The 22,286-nt window shown below is 41.7% G+C and overlaps 2 protein-coding genes across 2 annotated transcripts in view; one reads left to right on the top strand and one right to left on the bottom strand.

Moving 5' to 3' along the window:
* LOC110498786 (lutropin-choriogonadotropic hormone receptor) overlaps positions 1-8,358 on the top strand; it is a 37,191-nt gene extending 28,833 nt beyond the window's left edge. The window contains exons 10-14 of the mRNA XM_090212966.1: positions 3,213-3,278; positions 3,429-3,653; positions 3,983-4,094; positions 5,449-5,706; positions 7,659-8,358. Coding sequence (XP_090069092.1) covers positions 3,213-3,278; positions 3,429-3,653; positions 3,983-4,094; positions 5,449-5,706; positions 7,659-8,222 — 1,225 coding nt within the window. The 3' untranslated portion in view covers positions 8,223-8,358. The remainder of the gene's footprint in view (positions 1-3,212; positions 3,279-3,428; positions 3,654-3,982; positions 4,095-5,448; positions 5,707-7,658) is intronic.
* Positions 8,359-17,028: 8,670 nt separating this feature from the next.
* Positions 17,029-21,049, bottom strand: LOC149974578 (uncharacterized). The gene is made up of 7 exons (XM_090212965.1): positions 20,991-21,049; positions 20,567-20,660; positions 20,053-20,334; positions 19,681-19,964; positions 19,220-19,379; positions 18,561-18,669; positions 17,029-18,228 (listed from the first exon to the last, which is right to left on the bottom strand). Exons 5-7 carry the CDS (start codon positions 19,259-19,261, stop codon positions 18,029-18,031), a joined length of 351 nt encoding a protein of 116 aa, XP_090069091.1. The 5' UTR covers positions 19,262-19,379; positions 19,681-19,964; positions 20,053-20,334; positions 20,567-20,660; positions 20,991-21,049; the 3' UTR covers positions 17,029-18,028.
* Positions 21,050-22,286: the final 1,237 nt, after the last annotated feature.

Raw genomic sequence — 22,286 nt, 5'->3', positions numbered from 1 at the left:
TACAGATGTATGTGGTACCTTCAGGCGTTTGGAAATTGCTCTCAAAGATGAACCAGACTTGTGGAGGTCTACAATTTTTTTTCTGGGGTCTTGGCTGATTTCTTTTGATTTTCCCATGATGTCAAGCAAAGAGGCACTGAGTTTGAAGGTAGGCCTTGAAATACCTCCACAGGTACACCTCCATTTGACTCAAATTATGTCAATTAGCCTGTCAGAAGCTTCTAAAGCAATGTCATAATTTTCTGGAATTTCCCAAGCTGTTTAAAGGCACAGTTAACTTAGTGTATGTAAACTACTGACCCACTGAAATTGTGATACAGTGAATGATAAGTGAAATAATCTGTCTGTTAACAATTGTTGGAACAAGTACCTGTGTCATGCACAAAGTAGATGTCCTAACCGACTTGCCAAAACTATAGTCTGTTAACAAGAAATGTGTGAAGTGGTTGAAAAACTAGTTTTAATGACTCCACCCTAAGTGTATGTAAACTTCCGATTTCAACTGTATGTGATAGTTGTCGTGGCAATTTCCTGTATTACCAAATGAGGAGAGTTATAAACCACACACCAGTCAGAGTTATACTTAAACTTCATCTTTAATAATATGAGCTTTACAATAGCCCTTTGACTTTCAACAACTCACTATCTATAATGAATTGTTGAGAGTCCCAACATAATGGCAACTGAGATATTTTATAGCAAAGATACACCTCTCAACTTACAGTGAGGGGAAAAAGTATTTGATCACCTGCTGACTTTGTACATTTGCCCACTGTCAAATAAATTATCAGTCTATCATTTTAATGGTAGGTTTATTTGAACAGTGAGAGACAGAATAACAACAAAATCCAGAAAAACGCATGTCAAAAATGTCAAACATTTATTTGCATTTTAATGAGGGAAATAAGTATTTGACCCCCACTCAATCAGAAAGATTTCTGGCTCCCAGGTGTCTTTTATACAGGTAACGAGCTGAGATTAGGAGCACACTCTTAAAGGGAGTGCTCCTAATCTCAGCGTGTTACCTGTATAAAAGACATCTGTCCACAGAAGCAATCAATCAATCAGATTCCAAACTCTCCACCATGGCCAAGACCAAAGAGCTCTCCAAGGATGTCAGGGACAAGATTGTAGACCTACACAATGCTGGAATGGGCTACAAGACCATCGCCAAGCAGCTTGGTGAGAAGGTGACAACAGTTGGTGCGATTATTCGCAAATGGAAGAAACACAAAAGAACTGTCAATCTCCCTCGGCCTGGGGCTCCATGCAAGATCTCACCTCGTGGAGTTGCAATGATCATGAGAACGGTGAGGAATCAGCCCAGAACTACACAGGAGGAGCTTGTCAATGATCTCAAGGGAGCTGGGACCATAATCACCAAGAAAACAATTGGTAACACACTACGCAGTGAAGGACTGAAATCATGCAGCGCCCGCAAGGTCCCGCTACTCAAGAAAGCACATATACATGCCCGTCTGAAGTTTGCCAATTAACATCTGAATGATTCAGAGGACAACTGGGTGAAAGTGTTGTGGTCAGATGAGACCAAAATGGAGCTCTTTGGCATCAACTCAACTCGCCGTGTTTGGAGGAGGAGCAATGCTGCCTATGACCCCAAGAACACCATCCCCACCGTCAAACATGGAGGTGGAAACATTATGCTTTGGGGGATGTAGCATACTGTACTGTACATGTTGACACACTTAGAGAGAGAGAGCATATTGTACTGTACATGTTGACACAGAGAGAGAGAGAGACAGCATACTGTACTGTACATGTTGACACACAGAGAGAGAGCATACTGTACTGTACATGTTGACACACAGCGAGAGAGAATACAGGTGTTTTTCTGCTAAGGGGACATGACAACTTCACCGCATCAAAGGGACGATGGACGGGGCCATGTACCGTCAAATCTTGGGTGAGAACCTCCTTCCCTCAGCCAGGGCATTGAAAATGGGTTGTGGATGGGTATTCCAGCATGACAATGACCCAAAACACACGACCAAGGCAACAAAGGAGTGGCTCAAGAAGAAGAAAATTAAGGTCCTGGAGTGGCCTAGCCAGTCTCCAGACCTTAATCCCATAGAAAATCTGTGGAGAGAGCTGAAGGTTCAAGTTGCCAAACGTCAGCCTCGAAACCTTAATGACTTGGAGAAGATCTGCAAAGAGGAGTGGGACAAAATCCCTCCTGAGATGTGTGCAAACCTGGTGGCCAACTACAAGAAACGTCTGACCTCTGATTGCCAACAAGGGTTTTGCCATCAAGTACTAAGTCATGTTTTGCAGAGGGGTCAAATACTTATTTCTCTCATTAAAATGCAAATCAATTTATATATTTTTTTAGTTGTAATTCTGTCTCTCACTGTTCAAATAAACCTACCATTAAAATTATAGACTGATCATTTTTTTGTCAGTGGGCAAACGTACAAAATCAGCAGGGGATCAAATACTTTTTTCCCTCACTGTACATGAAGAACCACAGATCTTAGGAACTCTTCACAAAGGGCCTTTTACTTGAGAAAGGAGTATCCCTTAGCCAGATTGCATTCACTATAATTATCTCTCAGTTTGGTCTCTAAAACGAGGTTCTAATCTCGTTCCTGGTACTTCATAGTACCAAAACATTACCTCGTCCAAGCCATAACTCAATTGTCAACTCTATATACTCCCATCTCAAGTAAACCCCCTCTTCTCCCCACTCCTGGACAAGCTCACTGAGGGGAGTGACTTAATTGGTTCCCCCCTTAATCACGCCATCCCTTCACATGGTTTAACAGATACATTCACATGTGAAGGCAAGGTTCCATCCTGTCCTCTTCCCTTTCTGATATTCTGCATAGCACCAGAGACATGTAAACGACAAGCCTGACCTCTCCCCTCTCTGGGCCCCAAATGACTGAGCCCCAGCTTAGAAAAAAGTGCAACTGCCAACACTATAGTCCAAAAGGATACATTCTAATGACAAGTATCTCACATAAGCATATTAGATGAATAAAACATCTTATTAATCTATGTTACCCAACTAATTCTGATTCCTCCGCCACATAGTGGAGTAGTGGCCTGAGGGAACACACTAAATGTATTGGGTAAAGTGTTAGGAAATGTAATGTCATGTAATATTTTAGCACATAGGTGCTCATCACAGGTACACAAAAAGGTTGACACTCAAGGGTCTACTCTAACCTTTTCTCTTTATGCATCCAAAGGGAAAAAGTTGTCCTTGCACTCTCTCCGAACCTCAGAAGGCTGTGCGATGACGATGATGAAATCATGTAAGACAATATTTCCACCATGTATCAGGGGAAAGTTAAAGGCTTTCGTAATGTTTTTCCCTTGATTGCCCATTTTCTTTTTGGGGGGGCGGTCTCTACCTCCTACATCTAATGTTGAACAAATCCATGTTGTCTTCCCCTTTTCTACAGGGACCACTCGGCAGACAATGTGACAGACCTGTACGACATCAACCTCCAATACCCAGACCTGCAGCTGAGCCTGTGTCCTGGACCCTTCCAGTGCACCCCGGAGTCCGACGCCTTCAACCCCTGTGAGGATCTGCTGGGATACTCCTTCCTCCGTTCAGTCACCTGGCTCATCATTGTATTCGCTGTGGCCGGGAACATGGCCGTGCTGGTCGTACTGATCATCAGGTAAAGGGAGAGAAAATAGATTTAGGATTAACTAGAGTGGTCAATGTCATAGACCTGCATGTCTCTGGACAAGTGTGCTGATAATGCCAACCATCTTTGTCAGGGATAGATTCCAAACCAATTGAATTGGAATTAATGGTTTGTAATCGATTTAATTCTATAGGAAAGAATGTGCTCAACTCTTATCCTCTTGCGTAAACTGACCATGTGTGGTCTACTAAGAAATTTTGCTTGAATAAGAAAAATATAATTAAAACAATGCTTTAATTGCAACTTATATTCAAGTAATTGATTATATTTTTTACATTTTTTATCATTCTGCTCACCAGCCACCAGAAGCTCAATGTCTCTCGGTTCCTGATGTGTAACCTGGCCTTCGCAGACCTCTGCATGGGGGTCTACCTCCTCCTCATTGCAGCCATGGACTACCACTCACGCAAGGTACATAGCCCAAAGGCTTAGAGAGGTATATCAGAAGGTCACTGGTTCAAGTCTCAAGTTGGGCTATGAAAAGGTGGGGACTGAACTGGCTTCTGTAGGGCTGCTCTTTTCAGTTGAGTACATTACTACCAACCACCTACCATTGAACCCTTGAGCAAGGCAGAACTTAACCCCTAAACTTCTCCAGGGGGGCTGCACTGCGGCTGACCCTGTAATGCTTGCTTTCCAATGTTTATATTTTTGTAATGACTCTTTCCTATTTGGACACTAAAGTTGTATTGTATGTTATTGTAGGAGTTCTAGTCTATATCCAAAAATACAGTTGCATTTTATTGTAGGAGTTCTAGTTCATATCCAATAATAAAGTTGTATTTTATTGTAGGAGTTCTAATCCATATCCAATAATAAAGTTGTATTTTATTGTAGGAGTTCTAATCCATATCCAATAATAAAGTTGTATTTTATTGTAGGAGTTCTAGTCCACATCCAATAATAAAGTTGTATTGTTTGTAGGAGTTCTAGTCCATATCCAATAATAAAGTTGTATTGTTTGTAGGAGTTCTAGTCCATATCCAATAATAAAGTTGTATTGTAGGAGTTCTAGTCCATATCCAATAATAAAGTTGTATTGTTTGTAGGAGTTCTAGTCCATATCCAATAATAAAGTTGTATTGTAGGAGTTCTAGTCTATATCCAATAATAAAGTTGTATTGTATTGTAGGAGTTCTAGTCCACATCCAATAATAAAGTTGTATTGTAGGAGTTCTAGTCCATATCCAATAATAAAGTTGTATTGTATTGTAGGAGTTCTAGTCCACATCCAATAATAAAGTTGTATTGTAGGAGTTCTAGTCCATATCCAATAATAAAGTTGTATTGTAGGAGTTCTAGTCTATATCCAATAATAAAGTTGTATTTTATTGTAGGAGTTCTAGTCCATATCAAATTCTAAAGTTGTATTGTTTGTAGGAGTTCTAGTCCATATCCAGTAATAAAGTTGTATTTTATTGTAGGAGTTCTAATCCATATCAAATAATAAAGTTGTATTGTAGGAGTTCTAGTCCATATCAAATTCTAAAGTTGTATTGTTTGTAGGAGTTCTAGTCTATATCCAATAATAAAGTTGTATTTTATTGTAGGAGTTCTAGTCCATATCCAATAATAAAGTTGTATTGTAGGAGTTCTAATCCATATCCAATAATAAAGTTGTATTTTATTGTAGGAGTTCTAATCCATATCCAATAATAAAGTTGTATTTTATTGTAGGAGTTCTAGTCCATATCAAATAATAAAGTTGTATTTTATTGTAGGAGTTCTAGTCCACATCCAATAATAAAGTTGTATTTTATTGTAGGAATACTACAACCACGCCACGTTCTGGCAGACGGGTGCGGGCTGTGGTGTGGCGGGGTTCCTGACGGTGTTCGCCAGCGAGCTGTCGGTCTACACGCTGACCATTATAACGTTAGAGCGGTGGCACACCATCACTAACGCCATGCACAAGAACAAAAGGCTGCGGCTGAGGCATGTGGTAGCCATGATGGCTGGGGGGTGGGGCTTCTCCCTATTGGCCGCTCTGCTTCCTGTCCTCGGAGTCAGCAGCTACACTAAGGTCAGCAGAATTTGAAAATACAGTGGGGCAAAAAAGTATTTAGTCAGCCACCAATTGTGCAAGTTCTCCCACTTAAAAAGATAAGAGGCCTGTAATTTTCATCATAGGTACACTTCAACTATGACAGACAAAATGAGAAAACAAATCCAGAAAATCACATTGTAGGATTTTTTATTAATTTATTTGCAAATTATGGTGGAAAATAAGTATTTGGTCACCTACAAACAAACAAGATTTCTGGCTCTCACAGACCTGTAACTTCTTCTTTAAGAGGCTCCTCTGTCCTCCACTCGTTACCTGTATTAATGGCACCTGTTTGAACTTGTTATCAGTATAAAAGACACCTGTCCACAACCTCAAACAGTCACACTCCAAACTCCACTATGGCCTAGAATAAAGAGCTGTCAAAGGAGACCAGAAACAAAATTGTAGACCTGCACCAGGCTGGGAAGACTGAATCTGCAATAGGTAAGCAGCTTGGTTTGAAGAAATCAACTGTGGGAGCAATTATTAGGAAATGGAAGACATACAAGACCACTGATAATCTCCCTCGGCCTGGGGCTCCACGCAAGATCTCACCCCGTGGGGTCAAAATGATCACAAGAACGGTGAGCAAAAATCCCAGAACCACACGGGGGGACCTAGTGAATGACCTGCAGAGAGCTGGGACCAAAGTAACAAAGCCTACCATCAGTAACACACTACGCCGCCAGGGACTCAAATCCTGCAGTGCCAGACGTGTCCCCCTGCTTAAGCCAGTACATGTCCAGGCCCGTCTGAAGTTTGCTAGAGAGCATTTGGATGATCCAGAAGAAGATTGGGAGAATGTCATATGGTCAGATGAAACCAAAATGTAACTTTTTGGTAAAAACTCAACTCGTCGTGTTTGGAGGACAAACAATGCTGAGTTGCATCCAAATAACACCATACCTACTGTGAAGCATGGGGGTGGAAACACCATGCTTTGGGGCTGTTTTTCTGCAAAGGGACCAGGACGACTGATCCGTGTAAAGGAAAGAATGAATGGGGCCATGTATCGTGAGATTTTGAGTGAAAACCTCCTTCCATCAGCAAGGGCATTGAAGATGAAACGTGTCTGGGTCTTTCAGCATGACAATGATCCCAAACACACCGCCCGGGCAACGAAGGAGTGGCTTCGTAAGACGCATTTCAAGGTCCTGGAGTGGCCAAGCCAGTCTCCAGATCTCAACCCCATAGAAAATCTTTGGAGGGAGTTGAAAGTCCGTGTTGCCCAGCAACAGCCCCAAAACATCACTGCTCTAGAGGAGATCTGCATGGAGGAATGGGCCAAAATACCAGCAACAGTGTGTGAAAACCTTGTGAAGACTTACAGAAAACGTTTGACCTCTGTCATTGCCAACAAAGGGTATATAACAGTATTGAGATAAACTTTTGTTATTGACCAAATACTTATTTTCCACCATAATTTGCAAATAAATTCATTAAAAATCCTACAATGTGATTTTCTGGATTTTTTTTTCTTATTTTGTCTGTCATAGTTGAAGTGAACCTATGATGACAATTACAGGCCTCTCTCATCTTTTTAAGTGGGAGAACTTGCACAATTGGTGGCTGACTAAATACTTTTTTGCCCCACTGTATATATATATTTTTTTCATTTAAGTTTAGGGCATGTATTAACAAAGGGCCGGTTTATCAGAAACAGATTAAGCCTAGTCCTAGACTATAAAGCACTTTCAATCTCCATTGAACTTGCTTTTTAGACCAGGACTAGGCTTAATCTGTGATGCTTTCTGTAAACCTGGGCCCGTATTCAAACACTCACTTTACACAGAACATATACTGTAGTAGGTGAACATTCACAGCCTTTTTATTTCTGCTGTAAAATAACTTCATGACAATTGTTGATGTAAAACGGGCTTTACACATTTACCTGATTGACTGACTTTCTTTGATATTTTATCATCCAGGTGTCAATCTGCCTGCCCATGGACATCGAGTCCCTAGCCTCCCAGGTGTATGTTGTAGCCCTCCTCCTCCTCAACGTCACTGCCTTTTTCATCATCTGCTGCTGCTACGTACGCATCTACCTGTCCATCCACAACCCCGACCTAGCAATCCGCCACGGTGACTCCAAGATCGCCAAGCGCATGGCCGTCCTAATCTTCACCGACTTCATCTGCATGGCACCCATCTCTTTCTTCGGCATCTCGGCGGCTCTCCGCATGCCCCTCATCACCGTCTCCCACTCCAAGATCCTGCTCGTCCTCTTCTACCCAATCAACTCCCTCTGTAACCCCTTCCTCTACACCATCTTTACTCGATCGTTTCAGAAGGATATACGTTTGTTGTTGAGTCGCTGTAGTTTTTGCCATGCCAGAGCTGAGTTCTACAGGGCACAGAACCTGGAAGCACACACTATACCGCCTAAGGGTAGTACTACGTCCCCCAGAAAACATCACTCTTTCAGGTTCTACACCTACCACATCAAGATGCAAGGATGCTTTCTCTGCGAGGGAGGCGGAGCAACATGACTAGTCTCAGTAAATCAGAACTGTGGGTAAAATCACATTTTAAGCCAATAGTTGAATGACAACGAAAACAATTGTCTGTAAAAATATATATATATATATATACATAACCAGTCAAAAGTTTGGACAAACCTACTCATTCAAGGGTTTTTCTTTATTTTTTCTATTTTCCACATTGTAGAATAATACTGAAGACATCAAAACAATGAAATAACACTTAGTAACCCATTTTTTTTTCTCTTCAAAGTAGCCGCCCTTTGCCTTGATGACAGCTTTGCACGCTCTTGGCATTCTCTTAACCAGCTTCATGAGGTAGTAACCTGGAATTCTTTTCCAACAGTCTTGCTGGAGTTCCCATATATGCTGAGCACTTGTTGGCTACTTTTCCTTTTGCGGTCCAACTTATCCCCAACCATCTCAATTGGGTTGAGGTCAAGTCATCTGATACAGCACTCCATCACTCTCCTCCTTGGTAAAATAGCCCTTACACAGCCTGGAGGTGTGTTTTGGATCATTGTCCTGTTGAAAACAAATGATAGTCCCACTAAGCGCAAACCAGATGGGATGGCGCATCGCTGTAGAATGCTGTGGTAACTATGCTGGTTAAGTGTGCCTTGAATTCTAAATAAATCACTGACAGTGTCAGCAGCAAAGCACCTCCACACCATCACACACCCTCCGCACTGCTTCACGGTGGGAACCACACATGCAGAGATAATCCTTTCACCTACTCTGTGTCTCACAAAGACACGGCGGTTGGAACTAAAAATCTCAAATTTGGACTGATCAGACCAAAGGACAGATTTCCACCGGTCCAATGTCCATTGCTCGTGTTTCTTGGCCAAAGCAAGTCTCTTCTTATTATTGGTGTCCTTTAGTAGTGGTTTCTTTTCAGCAATTCGACCATGAAGGCCTGATTCACACAGTCTCCTCTGAACAGTTGATGTTGACATGTGTCTGTTACTTGAACTCTGAAGCATTTAATTGGGCTGCAATTTCTGAGGCTGGTAACTCTAATGAACTTATCCTCTGCAGCAGAGATAACTCTGGGTCTTCCTTTCCTGTGGCAGTCCTCATGAGAGCAAATTTCATCATAGCGCTTGATGGTTTTTGCGACTGCACTTGAAGAAACTTTCAAAGTTCTTGAAATGTTCCGTATTGACTGACCTTCATGTCTTCAAGTAATGATGGACTGTCATTTCTCCTTGCTTATTTGAGCTGTTCTTGCCATAATATAGACTCTAGTCTATTACCAAATAGGGTTATATTCTGTGTACCAACCTTATATTGTCACAACACAACTGATTGGATCAAATGCAATTAAGGAAAGAAATTCCACAAATTAACTTTTAACAAGGCACACCTGTTAATTGAAATGCATTCCAAGTGACTACCTCATGAAGCTGGTTGAGAGAATGCCAAGCGTGTGCAAAGCTGTCATCAAGGCAAAGGGTGGCTAATTTGATGAATCTAAAATCTAAAATATATTTTGATTTGTTTAACACTTTTTTGGACACTACATGATTCCATATGTGTTATTTCATGGTTGAGGTATTCACTATTATTCTACAATGTAGAAAATAGTAAAAAATAAAGAAAACCCCTACTTTTGACTGGTACTGGAAAGTATCCAGACCCCTTGACCTTTTCCAAATTTTGTCAGGTTATAGCCTTATTGCAAAATAGATTAAATAAAATAAAAATCCTCAGCAATCTATACACAATACCCCATAATGACAAAGTGAAAACATGTTAAGACATTTTTGCAAATTTGTAAAACAGAAACAGAAATACCTTATTTACATAAGTATTCAGACCCTTTGCTATGAGACTCAAAATTGAGCTCAGGTGCATCCTGTTTCCATTGATCATCCTTGAGATGTTTCTACAAGTTGGAGTCTACCTGTGGTAAATTCTATTGATTGGATATGTTTTGGAAAGGGACACAACTGTCCTTTAAAGGTCCCACAGTTGACAGTGAATGTCACAGCAAAAACCAATCCATGAGGACGAAGGAATTGTCCTTAGATCTCCGAGACGACAGGGTTGTGTTGAGGCACAGATCTGGGGACGGGTACCAAAAAATATCTGCAGCTTTGAAGGTCCCTAAGAACACAGTGGCCTCCATCATTCTTAAATGGAAGAAGTTTGGAACCACCAAGTCTCTTCCTAGAGCTGGCCGCCTGGCCAAACTGAACAATCAAGGGAGAAGGGCCTTGGTCAGGGAGGTGACCAAGGACCCCATGGTCACTCTGACAGAGCTCCAGAGTTCCTCTGTGGAGATGGGAGAACATTCCAGAAGGACAACCATCGCTGCAGCACTCCACCAAATCAGGCCTTTATGATGGTCAGTTGGAAGCCACTCCTCAGTAAAAGGCACATGACAGCCTGCTTGGAGTTTGCCAAAAGGCACCTAGTGAGTCTCAGACCATGAGAAACAAGATTCTCTGGTCTGATAAAACCAAGATTGAACTCTTTGGCCTGAATGCCAAGTGTCACATCTGGAGGAAACCTAACACCATCACTTTGGTGAAGCATGGTGGTGGCAGCATCATGCTGTGGGGATGTTTTTCAGCGGCAAGGACTGGGAGACTAGTCAGGATCGAGGCAAAGATGAACAGAGCAAAGTACAGAGAGATCCTTGATGAAAACCTGCTCCAGAGCGCTCAGGACCTCAGACTGGGGTGAAGGTTCACCTTCCAACAGGACAACGACGCTAACCACACAGACAAGACAACACAGGAGTGGCTCTGAGCGCTCTGAATGTTCTTGAGTGGCCCAGCCAGAGCCTGGACTTGAACATTTGGAGAGACTGGAGAGACATGAAAATAGCTGTGCAGCAACACTCCCCATCCAACCTGACAGAGCTTGAGAGGATCTGCAGAGAAGAATGGGAGAATCTCCAATTACAGGTGTGCCAAGCTTGTAGCGTCATACCCAAGAGGCGAGCTTGTACATCAAGCTGCCTCATGCTACAGAACCAGGAGATCGGAGCAGGAGCCTATGAGCTGTTCCGGCTCACACAAGCCATGGCTCGTGCAAGGCTACTGACTAAAGGCGCCCGCATACTAGGATCTAGGGATTTGCATCTCTCTCAAAAATATAGAATAACCATTTTTTAATGAATGGTTGTAAGATAAAAGCTTGTTTTTAGTAATAACACTTGTTCACGTTACATTTTACCACTTTAGATTATACAAAACAATAAAAAATGATGCTAGCGAAAGCCAGGATAATCACTTGTACAGTTGAAGTCGGAAGATTACATACACCACATTTAAACTCTGTTTTTCACAATTCCTGACATTTAATCCTCATAAAAATTCCCTGTTTTAGGTAGGTTAGGATCACCACTTTATTTTAAGAATGTGAAATGTCAGAATAATAGTAGAGAGTGATTCATTTTAGCTTTTATTTCATCACATTCCCAGTGGGTCAGAAGTTTACATACACCCAATTAGTATTTGGTAGCATTGCCTTTAAATTGTTTAACTTGGGTCAAACGGTTCGGGTAGCCTTCCACAAGCTTCCCACAATAAGTTGGGTGAATTTTGGCCCATTCCTCCTGACAGAGCTGGTGTAACTGAGTCAGGTTTGTAGGCCTCCTTGCTCACACACGCTTTTTCAGTTCTGCCCACATTATTTTCTATAGGATTGAGGTCAGGCCTTTGTGATGGCCACTCCAATACCTTGACTTTGTTGTCCTTAAGCCCTTTTGCCATAACTTTGGAAGTATGTTTGGGGTCATTGTCCATTTGGAAAACCCATTTGCGACCAAGCTTTAACTTCCTGATTGATGTCTTGAGATGTTGCTTCAATATATCCACATAATTTTCTATCCTCATGATGCCATCTATTTTGTGAAGTGCACCAGTCCCTCCTGCAGCAAAGCACCCCCACAACATGATGCTGCCATCCCCGTGCTTCACGGTTGGGATGGTGTTCTTCGGCTTGCAAGCCTCCCCCTTTTTCTTCCAAACATGATGGTCATTATGGCCAAACAGTTATATTGTTGTTTCATCAAACTAGAGGACATTTCTCCATTTATCTTTCTTTGTCCCCATGTGCAGTTGAAAACCGTAGTCTGTATTTTTTATGGCGGTTTTGGAGCAGTGGCTTCTTCCTTGCTGAACGGCTTTTCACGTTATGTCGATATAGGACTTGTTTTACTGTGGATATAGATACTTTTGTACCTGTTTCCTCCAGCATCTTTACAAGGTCCTTTGCTGTTGTTCTGGGATTGATTTGCACTTTTCGCACCAAAGTAGGTTCATCTCTAGGAGACAGAACGTATCTTTCCTGAGCGGTATGATGGCTGCGTGGTCCCATGGTGTTTATACTTGCATACTATTGTTTGTACAGATGAACGTGGTATATTCAGGCGTTTGGAAATTGCTCCCAAGGATGAACCAGACTTGTGGAGGTCTACATTTTTTTCTGAGGTCTTGTTCCTGATTTATTTTTGATTTTCCCATGATGTCAAGCAAAGAGGCACTGAGTTGGAAGGTAGTCCTTGAAATACCTCCACAGGTACACCTCCAATAGCCTCAAATTATGTAAATTAGTCTGTCAGAAGCTTCTAAAGCCATGTCATCATTTTCTGGAATTTTCCAAGCTGTTTAAACAGGTGTGAATAATTTTGCACGCCCAATTTTTCAGTTTTTGATTTGTTAAAAAAGTTTGAAATATCCAATAAATGTCGTTCCACTTCATGATTGTGTCCCACTTGTTGATTCTTCAGAAAAAAATACAGTTTTATATCTTTATGTTTGAAGCCTGAAATGTGGCAAAAGGTCGCAAAGTTTAAGGGGGCCGAATACTTTCGCAAGGCACTGTACATATGTTGTTCTGCCTCTGACCAAGGCAGTTAATACACTGTTCCCCAGTAGGCGGTCATTGTAAATAAGAATTTGTTCCTAACTGACTTGCCTAGTTAAATACAAGAGAAGCACATGGAGTTATCTTGGCATACAAACCAGATCAGGGTGAGGTAGCTGCTGCCACACTGCTTTTTGCCAAAGTGTTTTAAAGTATTGTTGTTGAGTGTATTGGTGAGTTGATTAAAGTGCATTGTTTGTATTGTATTTTTGCTTGTGTACATTTTAAAAGGGGAACACCATTTTGTATTTGCCTTTAGCCTGATTCATTGGTAGCTAGTAGATTGTGTGGCTTCCTCAAGTGTGCTGTGCTTCACCATCACCCTGCCTGAGTGCTGTGATTTATACCTCTAATTTGAACATTGTGTGATATTCTATTTAGAAAACATTGTGATAAGTTAACTGTTACATTAACCAATAAAACCTTTATTATCCCCTGTTTCATTGAAACTAGTAATAAACTATATATTTGTAATTGTGTGATGTTTCCTTGACTTTGTACCCAGTTGAAGTCTCCATCTCCAGTATCCCAAGAGTCTGTTACATACAGTATTTAACCAGAATTAACTCAATTCCAATTATTTACTTTTTGGGTAATACTGTACATAATGGAAATTGATTTTCTGCCATTAGCTACATTTTCTGACTGTTTGAGCACACAATCAAGCTAATGCATTTGAGCACATGAACCTGTTTGCAAAGACATGGGCTACGTCCTAAATGGCAACCGATTCCATTTAAGGTTCTGGTAATAGTGCACTATATAGTGCCATTTGGGAGACAACCATGGTCGTATACACCAGGGTTTCCCAACCCTCTCCTTGCTAACCGGATTCAATTAGTCAAAGGCTTGATTAGTCAACTAATTTAATCTGGTGTGCCAGTTCAGGGTTAAAACTAAAATGTGAAACGTCTGGGGGGGCCTGAGGAGAGGGTTGGGAAACCCTGGTGTAAAGCATCCATTTGCCCTGACTACATAACATGTCCGTTTCCATTTAGATTCTGTGTTCTGTATGTACATTCTTAATTTATGACAAAATAACAGCAGGGTTCATATTACTGCTTATATTTTATTGGCAGTGAAAACAGAAGAGGTATTTGAATTCACATTTCAGTCACTACCAAGAACTCAGAAAAGACCACCATGGCAGAAAAAAACAAACATTTTGTGGCATACTGTATACATTGTTTTGTCACATTGCTCAGAACAGAAAATCATATGATGTATCTCTTAACATGAATGGATTATACATATAAACAAACAGAGCATCATTAAAAATGATTAAGCTCCGTTTGGTCCTACTTGGCAAATGTACTCATTAATGGCATTAACATTAATAAGATAAGCATTTTAAATAGTTAAATAAAGGATGAAATAAACAATTCAGAAAGACCTTACTGCACTGTGGTGGCTGAATTAGATATTGTGAGCATCCCAAATGGAACCCTATGCCCCATAGTGCACTACTTTTTGGGACAGACATTTCCTTCACAGAAGTCTGTATAGATTCCAAATGTTTTTTCTAGCTCACTGAACAACTAGTTTTCCCCAATAACTTCAAAATGATAATATTATTGTTTTACACACTTGTATTATACATCTCGTTGGACACATTTAAGACGAAGTCAAGGCTGTAGCCACATGAGTGAAATACAGACCAAGGTTCAGTTCTGATATTCACACTGGTATGCTACTTAGGATCTGTATTGGCATTGCAGTGGAACATAACATGAATCCAGTCACCACTCTGCCTCCTCAACAGCCTTCGAGAAGACAGTCCTCCCCTCCGTAACACATCACCCCACACTTCAGATAGAACTTCCACTGGTTCTTAATGTGGTGAATCTGAAGTAATATGTTTGGAACAACAAATCACAATAAAAATCACAGTATGAATCGCAATACATATTGTATTGGCACCGAACACCATACCCAAACCGGACGAGTGCGTGCGCCATCGTGAGCAAATAGATTTTGTCCTCCCACACCAAACGCGATCACGACAAGCAGGTTGAAATATCAAAACAAACTGAACCAATTATATTAATTTGGGGACAGGTCAAAAAGCATTAAACATGTATGGCAATTTAGCTAGCTAGCTTGCAATTGCTAGCTAATTTGTCCTGGGATATAAATGTTGAGTTGGTATTTTACCTAAAATGCACAATGTCCTCTACTCCGATAATTAATCCAAACATAAAACAGTCAACCGAATCGTTTCTAGTCATCTCTCCTCTTCTCTTCTCCTTTCAGGCTTTTTCTTCTTTGAACTTTATATGGCGATTGTCTTTTTTTTTTTTAACACCTTTATTTAATCTTTATTTAACTAGGCAAGTCAGTTAAGAACACTTTCTTATTTTCAATGGCGGCCTAGGAACGGGGGGGTTAACTGCCTTGTTCAAGGGCAGAATGACAGATTTTCACATTGTCAGCTCGGGGGATCCAATCTTGCAACTGTACAGTTAACTTGTCCAACGCTCTAACCACCTGCCTCTCATTGCACTCCACGAGGAGCCTGCCTGTTATGCGAATGCAGTAGAAGCCAAGGTAAGTTGCTAGCTAGCATTAAACTTATCTTATAAAAATAATCAATCATAATCACTAGTTATAACTACACATGGTTGATGATATTACTCGTTTATCTAGCATGTCCTGCATTGCATATAATCGATGCAATGCTGGGGGATGATTTAACAAAAGCGCATTTGCGAAAAAAGCACAATCGTTGGACGACTGTACCTACCCATAAACATCAATGCCGTTCTTAAAATCAATACACAAAAGTATATCTTTTTAAACCTGCATATTTAGCTAAATGAAATCCAGGTTAGCAAGCAATATTAACCAGGTGAAATTGTGTCACATTCATTGTACGCAGAGTCAGGGTATATGCAACAGTTTGGGCTGCCTGGCTCGTTGCGAACTAATTTGCCATAATAATGACATATCATTGAAGGTTGTGCAATGTAACAAGAATATTTAGACTTAGGGATGCCACCCCTTAGATAAAATACCGAACGGTTCCATATTTCACTGAAATGATAAATTCCGGATTCAACCATATTAATGACCAAAGGCTCGTATTTCTGTGTGATATTATGTTATAATTAAGTCTATGATTTGATAGAGCAGTCTAACTGAGCAATGGTAGGCAGCAGCAGGCTCGTAAGCATTCATTCAAACAGCACTTTAATGTGTTTTGCCAGAAGCTCTTCGCAATCACAGCGCTGTTTATGACTTCAAGCCTATCAGCTGGTGTAACCAATGTAAAATGGCTAGCTAGTTAGCGGGGTGCGCGCTAATAGCGTTTCAAACGTCACTCGCTCTGAGACTTGGAGTAGTTATTCCCCTTGCTCTGCAAGGGTCGCGGCTTTTGTGGTGCGATGGGTAACACTGCTTCGAGTGTGGCTGTTGTCGATGTGTTCCTGGTTCGAGCCCAGGTAGGGGCGAGGAGAGGGACGGAAGTTATACTGTTACACTGGCAATACTAAAGTGCCTATAAGAACATCCAATAGTCAAAGGTATATGAAATACAAATGGTATAGAGAGAAATAGATTTAATAACAGGTTGACCCTCCTTTGGCAGCAATAACCTCAACCAAACGTTTTCTGTAGTTGAGGATCAGACCTGCACAATGGTCAGGAGGAATTTTGGACCATTCTTCTTTACAAAACGGTTTCAGTTCAGCAATATTCTTAGGATGTCTGGTGTGAACTGCTCTCTTGAGGTCATGCCACAGCATCTCAATCGGGTTGAGGTCAGGACTATGACTGGGCCACTCCAGAAGCATATTTTCTTCTGTTGAAGCCATTCTATTGTTGATTTACTTCGGTGTTTTGGGTCGTTGTCCTGTTGCATCACCCAACTTCTGTTGAGCTTCAATTGGCGGACAGATAGCCTAACATTCTCCCCCAAAATGCCTTGATAAACTTTTTTTTTTTTTTCCATCGATGATAGCAAGCCGGCCCTGGGGCAGAAAAGCAGCCCCAAACCATGATGCGTTACAGTTGGGATGAGGTATTGATGTTGGTGTGCTGTACATTTTTTTCCTCCACACATAGTATTGTGTGTTCCTTCCAAACAACTCAACTGTAGTTTAAACTGTCCACAGACTATTTTGCCAGTAGCGCTGTGGAACATCCAGGTGCACTTTGGCAAACTTCATACTTGCAGCAATATTTTTTTTGGACAGCAGTGGCTTCTTCCATGGGGTCATCTCATGAACACCATTCTAGTTTAGTGTTTTACGTATCGTAGACTGACACTCTAGGATTCTTCTTAACCTCATTGAGCATTCTGCGCTGTGCTCTTGCAGTCATCTTTGCAGGATGGCCACTCCTAGGGAGAGTAGCAACAATGCTGAACTTTCTCAATTTATAGACAATTTGTCTTACCGTGGACTGATGAACATCAAGGCTTTCAGAGATACTTTTGTAAACCTTTCCAGTTTTATGCAAGTCAACAATTCTTAGGTCTTCGGAGATCTCTTTTGTTCGAGGCATAGTTCACATCAGGCAATGCTTCTTGTGAATAGCAAACTCAAATTTTGTAAGTGTTTTTATAGGGCAAGGCAGCTCTAAACAACATCTCTAATCTCATCGATTGGATTTAGCTGACTCCTGACTCCAATTAGCTTTTGGAGAAGTCATTAGCCTAGGGGTTCACTTTTTCCAACCTACACTGTGAATGTTTAAATGATGTATTCAACATAGACAAGACAAGAAAAATACAATAATTTGTGTTAGGGTTAAACGCTCTGGTTTTGCGTTAAACGCTCTGGTTTTGTTCATGCCAATAAGGCATACTAGGCCCCAAATACTGTTAGGTGATTACTGTCAAACAATGAAATAGCAATATCTACTGCATGGGGACTTGTCAAGGAGATTCCCCATTAGACTTGATCTGTGTCCGGCAAACCAGACCCAAATACTTATTTTGAAAAACAAGGAGGACAGGACGCCCTTCTTTTCCTCAATAGAAATGGGTTTCTTAGCTCTTCCACTGGGATTTCATCCATCCAGACACCATCACCACTGGAGCTGCCATCATCACTGCTGCCCTCTGCCTCCTGTAGGGCCTGCAGAGCCTCCACAGTGATCATACCTACAAACTCATTCTCTCCCATTGCACCTGTGAACACAGACGGAAGAGGAAGCGAGACATCCCACACCCTCATCTTTTCTGGTTCATATACAGTTGATGAACTAAGCAGTCCAGACCCAGCTACTAATGCATTGTTGCCTAAGTGAGCGCCACCCTGTTCAGACCGGAATTGACCATTTTCAATGGTAAATGGCCTGAGTGGGACATCTTCATTTATCCACCATCTTTGCTGTAACCACACTCGTTAGCTTGTGCATGCATCAGCAAGCTCCTCTATGAGAATGACGCAGCGACCGTTAGCTATCAAGGCAAACACTTCCTTTGGCTAGCATAACTATTGTTGACACAATGCTACACACCTCCATCCATCTCCTCCTCCAACTCCTCCACATCAGAACTGCTGTTCAGGTGGATGATGTCTGCTAGAGCATCGTTGAAGTTGTAGTCTTTCAACAGGGTCATCTCCAGCTGGAGGAGGAGGAACAGGAAGTGTTATGAACTACAAATTGAGACCAGATGCCCGATATGTTTGTGGAGATCTGAGAGAATTTGACTGGTGTTAGTGTAATTCTGTGAGTTAGGTCTTCATCTCGTAGAAGCTGACAATGCGCCATCCATGCCAGACTGCACTTTAATGATGAGACAGAATGCATAACTTATCAGGGGATAATATAAATAAATAATAAGGGGAGGGGGAATGGGACCCCTCCACTGAGTAGGCTACATTATAGCCACTCTGTCTAATCCCCACCCAGCAGCCCCTTGCTAAAGTACAGAAGCCAATTAGAGTACAGGTGGATGTTATCAGAATAAAATTCCTTCAACACATATGCCACATCTTATTCCCTTCCCACATTAGCAATATGACAAAAGCTCCACCTTGCCCTCTGATAGGTTAAGTGGAAGTTTCACCATATTGCTTCAACTGTACCTACAGTATGAAATCCTTTCAGATCTCCAAAGTGCATAGGGTCTAGGGGTGGATTTGGGATTGCTATCTCCTGTCTTAACTTGGTACCTTGGTAGCATACACAGGTAGACCCTCCAGGTGTGTTGTCATATCCTGCTCAGGTGTGTTGTCCTTCTGTTCACCATCTCCTCCACCCCCACCTCACTGGCCCCGAAATCCAACCCCCCCCCAACCATGACCCTTCAGAAATGCTCATCTTCATCTTGACCTGGGTAAAATAGACATGATTATGTAAGCTGTATGTTGAACCTTGGCTCGGGTCTCGTTGTCCAATGGCACCCTATTCTCATTAAAAGTGCACTACTTTTGACTAGAGCCCTATGGTCCCTGGTCAGGATGTGTACTATATAGGGAATAGCGTGTCATTTGGGAGGAAGCCTCTGTCTTATTAATTATAGCAGTACCCTGCCTTGCCATTGTAATTCAATTGCATGAGATTGTTGACTATTTGATGAAGATATGGCTGAGCTGTCCACAAGTCGTTGAAAAAAAACCGTATAATACTTTACCTAAAGGCTTGGCATCTGGGCGGAGCCAGAGGAAAGGGACGAGGACAGGCTCATGTCTAGCTGCTGTGGACTGTCGAAGTCAATCCCATCCAGATTGAAATCACCACTGTCAAAAGGGCTCTCTGGGGGGTGAGATGGCGGTTGGGACGAAAATAAAAGGACACTGGAGTCTGCACAGAAAAGCGTGCCTGAGCTAAAGGAACCTGTGTCTGCTGAAGGAGATGGTTCTCCTGAACTGGAGGCTGGACCACGGGTTTGGGTAGCACAGGCTTCTCATCAGGTGGCTGGGGAATAATAATAATACATTTTATTTGTAAAACATATTTCAAAAACATTTCAAAGTGCTACAAAAACATCAAGATGGTGGTTCACCTGGACCGGAGGCGTCACCTGGACTGGACGTATCAGGATCTGCTCTGGTGTCTGAGGTACAGCTGTGGGAGGGGCCACAGGCCGTGGGGAGAACGGATCTGTCTTCGGAGTGGTCATGGTCTTGAGGACAGTAGAAGGGACCACCATAGCTGACTGCTGGGAAGATGAGCTGGGATCTTTCCACTCCACTACAGGTACCCCTTTCTGGAGCTGAAGGGAGAGGGCTGTGGCCGGCTGGAACCTGGGACACCATCACTATAAAGTTGACCATGTAAAGCTGGCCTTGTGGAGGTAAAAGAGGGTAGAAATAGATAAAGTCCCATTGTAAATGTTGGAGAAAAAAAAAGAAGACTGATGAAGCTATTTCTTTTTTTCTATATCGTGACATTTCATGTATCATAAACATGCATCATAGAGATTTTGGTAAATGTTTCTATGAAATAGCATTGGACCATTCAATTAAGTTAATCGAGGGAGTGTATGGAGGGCTAATGCATGTTTTTCCCCTTCTTACCAGAGGATGTCTGCGTTGTGAACCCTGCAGGGATCTGGACTGGGTAGGTCATCCGTGGAGGAAGAGAGAAGGTGGCCAGAGTCCCACTGTTGTTCTGCAACACAATTAGACAGTTTACACATATTTGCTCCACTCAATGAAAGAACGTTCAACTGTATTTGAGTTGAGTTGAGTTTATTTTTATTTTTACAGGGACAGTGCACATTAATCAACGTTTCAGTAAAAGTGCCGGTTTTAGCCAGCCGGCTAATTTTCAACCGCAGTCCCTGGGCAGGTTATTATTTGTTGTATAGACAGGGAAATTGTTTGTGCAACAAGAGCACACATAAAATAAAATGCAACAGTTAGTAGGCTACAAGTCTTCTTGACCTCTGCTCTCACACAAATAACGGGGTCGCTGAGTTGACTTGTCAGTTACACTTACCACTGTTTTCCAGTGAGTCCTGGGTTCAGGTTCAAGTCCTGGGAAATTAGAGGCTGTCTAACAAGCATAAGAAAACATTCTACATTTTAACCTCATCAGTTGCACAGAGATATAGATATGCCATTATAAAAACTCACTAACTATTAGACTACATCACTGTCTGTAATTTCATAAAAGGAGTTACTGTAGTAGGTCATCATACAGTTAGTGTAGAAAAAATATGATCCTGTTCAGCTTGACATGACTCATACAGTATAGGAGGACTGTTGACATCATGACTCATGCCGCTACAGTATAACCAAACACATAAGACTGTTTCAAGGTACTGAGACGTGCTAAAGGTAGCTACTTAAAGGCCCAATGCAGCCATTTTTATATAAATATCAAATCACTTCTGGATAACAATTAAGTACATTACTGTAATAGATTTCCATGAAAAAGTGCCAAAGATTGCTGTTATTGGTTATTGGGGTTTAGAACCATCTGTGTTACTGATCAATTAACCAATTTACCACATGGTGATGTCACAATGGAAAGCAGAAACTCCCGTCCATGCAAACCTGCTCATTAAAAGCTCCTGTGTAGATTGAATTTTAAACCAGCAACTACCAGGAAATAACACTGATCACACTGTTACAGTGTTCGTTTCATCGTCTACTGTACAATAGGATATAAAACACAGGAAAACAGAATTGATTGCACTGGGCCTTTAACATCAAATTGAGAGAGAGGGGAGAGAAGAAAAACCCTAGCTGCCCACAAACAGGATGCTCTAAAGACTGATTTCCTTTTTACCTTTCTTTGCTCTGCCCACATCTAGGCCTAAATTAAAATGTGCCCCACCATCCCCATCCTTTGTATGGTTAATATAGTGTCATCTTGACCTGTCCTCCTGTTACCAGACACAACATAAGGCCCTTTCCCAGACAAATTTGTTACCAACCCTGGTGTGTACAGAATCACATAAGAACGTGGGGTTTAATAGGCTGCTGCTGCTTTTCCCCAGTCACTCTCAGGGTGTGTCCCAATAATCTTACCTTCTTCCCAAAGTGTGCACTCATTCACTTTTAAAAGCATTGGATTGATGTAGGCATGTGCAAGAGCAGTGTTTCCCCAACTCCAGTACCCCCAACAGCACACATTTTTGTTGTAGCCCCAGACAAACTCACCTGATTCTTCTCATCCAGGGTTTGATGATTAGTTAACAAGTTGAATAAAGAGTTTGTTCGGGGCTACAACAGAAATGTGTACTGTTGGGGGTACTGGAGGACCGGAGTTGGGAAACACTGTGCTAGA

This window comes from Oncorhynchus mykiss, chromosome 20 (assembly GCF_057628025.1).
Source record: "Oncorhynchus mykiss isolate SJ-2025 chromosome 20, ASM5762802v1, whole genome shotgun sequence".
NCBI lineage: Eukaryota > Metazoa > Chordata > Actinopteri > Salmoniformes > Salmonidae > Oncorhynchus > Oncorhynchus mykiss.
Note: the sequence above shows the minus strand (reverse complement) of the source record. Positions and strands in the feature narration are given on the sequence as shown.

What these genes read in the sequence shown, in the direction of transcription:
- LOC149974578 (XM_090212965.1), bottom strand. Translation starts at nt 19,261, where the DNA reads ATGACAACACACCTGGAGGGTCTACCTGTGTATGCTACCAAG. An exon ending in TACCTGTGTATGCTACCAAG is followed by an intron (nt 18,670 to 19,219) that starts GTACCAAGTTAA and finishes CTCCTCCTCCAG; the next exon opens with CTGGAGATGACCCTGTTGAA. An exon ending in GGAGGAGGAGATGGATGGAG is followed by an intron (nt 18,229 to 18,560) that starts GTGTGTAGCATT and finishes CTGTGTTCACAG; the next exon opens with GTGCAATGGGAGAGAATGAG.